The sequence below is a fragment of the Nicotiana tabacum genome, chromosome 6 (assembly GCF_000715075.1).
Source record: "Nicotiana tabacum cultivar K326 chromosome 6, ASM71507v2, whole genome shotgun sequence".
In the NCBI taxonomy this organism is placed as follows: Eukaryota; Viridiplantae; Streptophyta; class Magnoliopsida; order Solanales; family Solanaceae; genus Nicotiana; species Nicotiana tabacum.
This window is the reverse complement of record NC_134085.1, coordinates 167,116,151-167,123,457: the sequence shown is the minus strand read 5'-3', so window position 1 is coordinate 167,123,457 and position 7,307 is coordinate 167,116,151. Positions and strand designations below refer to the sequence as shown.

Genomic DNA, 7,307 nt, shown 5'->3' with positions numbered 1-7,307 from the left:
CAACAAAGCAACAAACATCCCGGCAAGGGAACAATTCAATAATTCTTTCTCTTCCTTTCACTTCTTACTTTATAACTCACTTTACCACTTGAGTCAATGCTCCAAAGTGTTCAATTATCTCATATACTTTCACAATTCGTATTATAACTCGAGCCAATGTTCCTCGAAGTTCAAATATCACAATTTATTTCACATGCTTTTTACAACATATAGAAATCATCATTAATGCATGAAAGATACAACAAAAATCAGAATATCCGTAATATAAAGACTCACGGTCATACTAGACACCAACGTATAGATACTCGTCACCATGCCTATACGTCGCACTCGACAATTAGCACGTAGCAAATAAGACTCAACTTCTAATCCCTCAAGTTAAGGTAGACCAAACACTTACCTCAAACTTTCACGGCCAAGTCAATCCTCAATTACCGCTTTTACTCTCGAATTTGGCTCCAAATCGATTGTATCTATACAATAATGACTTTAATGCATCAATAAATGCTAAACAATGCGAACCCAATGCCTAATTATAGCTTTTCAAGCATTCTTCCCAAAATTCTAAAAATCGACCCCGGACCCGCTTGGTCAAAACACGAGGTTCGGACCAAAATCAAATCATCCATTCACCCACGAGCCCGAATATATAATTGGTTTTCAAATTCGACCCCAAAACGAGGTTTAAATCAAGAAAAATCAAAAAGCCCTAACTCTACCAAATTCCCTAATTTCTACGCTTAATTACATGTTTTAGGCCTAGAAATCTAATAGATGTTGATGAAAATGGATGAAAATAAGTTAAATATTGCTTACCCAAGAGATTATGGTGAAGAATTGCTTCAAAGATCGCCTAAGAGCTTTGGAGAAGAAGAGGTTTTGTAAATTTTGAGAAATCCCGTAAGTGTTCTGTTTTTGGCTTTTAAAAATCACTGGGCAATTTTACTCTACGCGTTCGCGACAGACCCTTCGCGTTCGCGATGGGTAAGGCTGATTAGCCTTCACGTTCGCGTTAATGGGCTCACGATCGCGAAGCTTTAGCTTCTCGAGCCCTCTCGTTCGCGTAAGGTAACTACCCCTCCCCCTGCCGAAGCCCATTTGGCCTTCGCTTCGCGTGGACAGGAACGCGTTCGCGAAGGTATAGCCCCCCGCTGCCTCACGTTCGCGACCTGGGCTACGCGTTCGTGTAGAAGGAAGTTCCTTCAGCAACATTTTACACATCGCGTTCGCGAGGGCCATCCAGCAAACGCGAAGAAGGAAATACCAGAACACCTGAATAGCTTTTTCTGCAATTTTTCTTAAGTTCGAAACACATCCGAAACACACCCGAGCCCTCGAGTCTCCTAACCAAACACATGTACTAACTCTACAACATCATACGAACTTTTCTGTGCGATCAAATTGCCAAAATAACCTCAAAAACAATGAATCAAACCTCAAAATCAAAGGATATTTCTCAAACTTCATAAAACATCGACTTTAGCAATTTAGGTCTGAATCACGTCAAACGGACTCCGTTTTCAACCAAATTTTTACAGAAATGACTTAAACCATATATAAGACCTGTACCGGCTGCCGGAACCAAAATACGACCCGATACCACCATGTTCTAATCAAATTTTATTTCAAATTTCCTTAAAAACTTTTACTTAAAAATTTATTTCTCGGGCTTGGGACCTCGGAATTCGATTCCAGATATATGCCCACGTCCCATATTTTCCTACAGACACTCCGGGACCGTCAAATTACGGGTCCGGGTCTGTTTACCTAAAATGTTGACCAAAGTCAAACTTATTCATTTTAACACCAAAACTTAGCATTTTTCACAAAATTTCATATTTAAGCTTTCCGGCTACGCGCACAGACTGCACACGCAAATCGAAGCGACTCTAAATGAGGTTTTCAAGGCCTCGGAAGCACAGAATGGATAATAAAACAGGTGATGACCCTTTGGGGTCGTCACAGAAATTAATTCTCACGAGCTTGAAGAACAAAGTTGAACGCTACTACGGACCAGTTCCTAAAGTTAGTATTTTCTTGTCCTTAGTTGAGTTGTAACTTTGTGATTGTTCTTATTGAAATCAATTGTTTGGACAAGAGGGGTTGCTCTGATGGTAAGCAACCTCCACTTCCAACCAAGAGGTTGTGAGTTCGAGTCTCCCCAAGAGCAAGGTGGGAAGTTCTTGGAGGGAAGGATGCCGGGGGTCTATTTGGAAACAGCCTCTCTACCCCAGGGTAGGGGTAAGGTCTGCGTACACACTACCCTCCCCAGACCCCACTAAGTGGGATTATACTGGGTTGTTGTTGTTGTTTGTTGTTGTACACCGAATTATATGATCAAATTTTATAAACCCCAATAAAAAGACTAGTGAAATTAGAAGGATTAATTTTCGCAGTGTAGGTTGTAAATTGTAATGATAAATGGCCTATAAATAGAGAGATCCCCACTTCTTTTGTTTGTGTATTCTCTCTTGCATGTTACAAATTATTTTTATATTCTTCAAATTAAGCTTGATTAGAGAGACCCTCTCCTCTTTTTTCTTTTTGCTCTCAATTTTCTCTCTATTTCCTTAGTTTCACTAGTAGCACTCTTTTATTTTCTATTTATATGGTAAACTTTCCTTTTTTAATTTGTCCAAAGAGCTATTTTTACGTTTAAAAATAATTTAACATCAAAATTTATATTCTCTTCATAAAATGGATTTAAAGTCAACACAAATATTGGTGGCTAATTTTAGTGAAGTATAAAAAGGAAAGACACATACCACAATTAGAGGCGGAGCTAGTCTATGGTACGTGAGTTCCGCAGAACCAAGTCACTTTTGCTTAAACCTTATATTTATACAAGACAATTCATTAATTTAATTATAAACCCGGTAACTAAGACTAAATATGAAAACCCCATAACTAAGACTAAATATGAGTTCTATACCAAATTCAGAACTCATAACTTCAAATTATGATTTCGACCGCAATGCGGGGCTACTTCGATTGTGTGTTATGCTTCGGGGTAGGGTCATGGGGCGGATAACATATGGTTGGAAAACCGTTATTTTCCAACCAAATGAAATGAAGCGGCTATTCTCTGAGATAAACGAGTGGTAGTGGACTTTGAGGGGCAACAATTCCAAATGGCGTTGAGGGTTGTCTCTTCCCCAACCATCTTTTCTTCACAAAGAAGAGCAGCTTCTGTTCTGCCATCCACAGTTACATTACCCAATACAAACAGCTCCCTACTCTCTTCAAAATCAGTAGCTACTCTTCTTAATAGCAAGAGTAAGACGAGTAGGCGTAATATTGGTGTGGTGGTTACGTGTTCTGTTTCGCCTTCGTCGGAAGCTTCAGTTCTCCCAAAGGCACTCCTCTTTGACTGCGATGGTGTACTTGTTGATACCGAGAAAGATGGTCACCGTATTTCTTTCAATGACACCTTTGCTGAGGTACACTTTCACTACTCCCTTGAAATTAAACGGTTGATTTCATGCTGAATTTTTGATATAAGGATCAATGGTGCTTGATAGAACTGTGATTGCTCAAAAGAGTGATTTTTTTGTCTGATTTCTCTTATTTTTGTTGATAACCTTTTGATCATAAGGATTCACTATTTTCGTGGTACACAGAAGGAATTGGGTGTAACTTGGGATGTGGAATTGTATGGAGAATTGCTCAAAATTGGAGGTGGAAAAGAAAGGTAACGTTAATTCCTTCTAGAGGAATGTGCAGTTTTTTGCCCCCCAATTAGGAGAGAAACGGAAAAGTAGTGTCTTTTTTTTCTTCTTCTTGTTGTTGTTATTGTTGCTTGCTTCCCGGTCACTGTTTCTTAAGTCGAGGGTATATCGGAAACAACCTCTTTACCTTATGATCATAAGGTAGAGTTAAGGTCTGCGTAAACACAACCGTCCCCAGACCCCACTTGTGGGATTACACTCGGTTTGTTGTTGTTTTTGTTGAGAGAAACGGAAATTTGTCTAAAGTCCCAGCTTAACATTTCATTCATACAGTGGCCTTGAATTGATTTGATTGTGGTTGACTTGGGTTGTTTAGGATGACAGCCTACTTTAACAAAGTGGGTTGGCCAGAAAATGCACCAAAAACTGAAGAAGAAAGAAAGCAGTTTATTGCAGGACTTCACAAGCGAAAGACAGAATTATTCATGGCTCTCATTGAGAAGAAATTGCTGCCACTTCGGCCAGGTGTTGCAAAGTAAGCTCTTTAACTTTATCTCATTAAAGAAGTAGAATCGTTACAATGCATTCTGGAGCTTTAGAATCTTAATATGAAAAACTCACTATGGTTAATTAGACTTATAGGACCGTAAATATATGGACAAAATTTCAATAGTCAGAATAATTTTCCTTAAGATTGTTCTTCTCCATATTTTAAGAGTTTTGAACTAAATGTTACAGGTTGGTTGATCAGGCTCTGGGTAATGGAGTGAAAGTTGCAGTATGCAGCACTTCCAATGAAAAGGCGGTATGAGTAATCAGGTTCTAAAGTGTTCGTATTATGTGCCAATGTCGAGTCTTTTGACAATTATCTGCTATTAAACGTTGCCGCTATGCTCAGAAATTTTTGTATCCCTGTATGGTGTTTACTAATATGATAAAGAACCATGAGTAAATCAGCAGGCATATATTTAACCATTTAACCTTTTGATGATCTATTTAACCTAAATTCGATGCTTTAGTAGACAATGTAGTTTCTTAGACCAATAAAATGATATGGGAAGCTATTGACACTTCAAATCATAGGAAGAGATCTACTCCACGAAAAGTTCATCTGATATTAAAACTGCTATGTTTTCCTTTTACTCCTATTGAATTTGGTACTGCACAAGATGCTAATCGCTGGCTTGCTATCTGGAGTTGCTCATTTGTTGGAAGAAATAAAAAGGAAAAAAAGAAACAGAAAATAAAGCACTGGCATGGATTATTTGTAGTCACCATCCTAAGATAATGATTTGTTTTGTGGTCATAATTTGAAGTAAATCTGCTGATATTCAGGTCTCAGCTATAGTCTCGTGCTTGTTGGGACCAGAGCGAGCGGAAAAGATCCAGATATATGCGGGCGATGTGGTTCCTCGCAAGAAGCCCGATCCGGTAAATATCTCATCCCTCAAATATCTGTTCAATGCTTCTGGAGTGTGAAGACAAATCCCCATTTGCTCAGAAACTAAGAAGCAAAAAGAAACTTCATTAGGTGATAGAGTCTCATCTTCTTCATTATCTGAAAATTTGAAAATATATGTTCCATTAGCCTTCTCTATACTTCTTTTACTCTCTGAGGTCTATTAATGTACAAAGCTGATCTGCCAACTCTGGTGTATAGCTATTTTAAATGTATGAACTGTGGCTTTCTCATCAGCAAGTTGCAGTAGAACTTCAATTTGAGGAGACACCAAAGCACTGTCGTAGCAGTGAGATAAGTGTTTAGATGTTTAATACCATATACTTTCTTCCTGGCAGGCCATTTATCTGTTAGCAGCCGACACCCTTGGGGTTGATCCTTCAAGGTATTTTACACAGAAAGCTTATCCTTGAATTGGGAACTAACGTTATGACACCTTTGAGAAGTTACATGATTATAGATTGAAGCAGAGAGTAAATGCTTTTATTATATCATGGATCTTGCCATTAGCATTTTCTACTTTTTATATTTTCTTTCTTAATGCTAAGTATTATTATGGTCTGCAGTTGTGTTGTTGTAGAAGATAGTGGCATAGGTCTTGCAGCTGCTAAAGCAGCTGGAATGAAGTGCATTGTGACTAAGAGTGGGTAAGTTGCTTTTTTACTTGAACCAACCACCTCTGTCTCTCTCCCTGGTGCATATTTCGGTTCTCTCTTTTTCAACGATTGTTAACTGGAATTTTCTTACTTGGTTTCTGAAATTCTATGTTAGCGAAACATCTTGTTGAAGCATAACCTAGGTAGAAAACTTCATGATCAAACTGATAGCTTTTCAGAAAAACCTCTAGCACCGTTGAAGTTCATAGACAAAAAAAGTAAAATACGTATGATTGGGAAGCCGATGGTTTCTATTGTTTGATATTGCAACCTGACTCATTCTCCCTAGGATATTTCCTTCAATCGAAATGGCATTCCTGAGTCCTGACTAGGCCTCTTAGCACTCAGGTGAACATGGTGGAGGTGGCAAGTTGTTCAAACTTGCACTGTATGGCCTGAAAAGGGTTTAAAGAGAAGATTTTGCCACGTCTAACTACGTCTGAAGGCTGATTTTTAGCTGCGGTGAGGGCTTGAGGCTACATCTTAGATACTAGATAATTGCTTAGTTGCACAAGAGGTTTGCTCTAATTGCTTTCTGTTTACGCTAGATCAGTTAAAGTAGTATAATCTAAGTGCAATGGAGGAGATAGAAGGGAAGGACATGCCTAATCAATAAGGGGAAGGTAACAAGGTTGATGGTTTCTTTTCATTAAAACAAATTTCAGTCTATGAAGTAAGCATCTATTTATGTAAGAAGAAAGGTAGGGATTATCTTATCACGACGGATAATGTTTATTGATTATTTTTAAAGGACCTCTCGTAGAGTATTAGAAGAGGGATGCATTGTCTAGATCTTGTTATTGCTTTTACAGCTTTTGTGGTTTCCTTCTGAACGAGTAGCTAGTATCTTTTGTCTATGCTACTTGCTCTTTCACCACTGCTAGATCTCTTGTTCTCTTACCAATTCTTGCAGACCATTAGCCTGTCGCGGATATCATTTGGTTATTGTTCTATATAGTTAGTTAACTTGTATACTGTACTCAGGTACACAGCGGACGAAAACTTCTCAAATGCAGATGCAGTTTTTGATTGCATAGGAGATCCTCCAGAGGAACGGTTTGACTTGGCATTTTGCGGAAGCCTTCTGGAGAAACAATATGTCAGTTAGTTCATCAGGCAATCTGATTGACTACACTACATATCAGTTCATGTACTGTATCTCCCCAATGACTGTTTAATAAAAAGCTTAATGTCATTTTTTCTCTTGATGCCTTCTCTGCTAAAACTCTCTAAACCTATGTCTTGGACACATATTATGAACTTTGACTTTTCCTTCTCATTTGGAGTTGGGGACTGGGGAGAGGGTGTGGGATCAAAGGTAAATTACTATTTGCATAGCTTAAAGACAGAACTTACAATAAGGATAATAATGAGAACATAATCTAAGGACATTATCACATTCCTCCTTTATGCAGTGCCTCATTAATCATCAATTTTTACTCAATCCCCAATTTTTAAGGCCAACTCCGCATGGAATGGGAAACAACTTTTCTACCTTCACAAGATAGAGGTAAGATAGACATA

At 38.4% G+C, this 7,307-nt stretch overlaps 1 protein-coding gene across 1 annotated transcript; it reads left to right on the top strand.

Annotated features, from left to right (window-relative positions):
• Positions 1–3,022: 3,022 nt before the first annotated feature.
• LOC107791365 (CBBY-like protein) lies at positions 3,023–7,060 on the top strand. Its single transcript, XM_016613410.2, has 8 exons — positions 3,023–3,440; positions 3,621–3,691; positions 4,045–4,203; positions 4,407–4,473; positions 5,004–5,099; positions 5,466–5,512; positions 5,694–5,774; positions 6,768–7,060. Exons 1-8 carry the CDS (start codon positions 3,132–3,134, stop codon positions 6,889–6,891), a joined length of 954 nt encoding a protein of 317 aa, XP_016468896.1. The 5' UTR covers positions 3,023–3,131; the 3' UTR covers positions 6,892–7,060.
• The last annotated feature ends 247 nt before the right edge of the window (positions 7,061–7,307 follow it).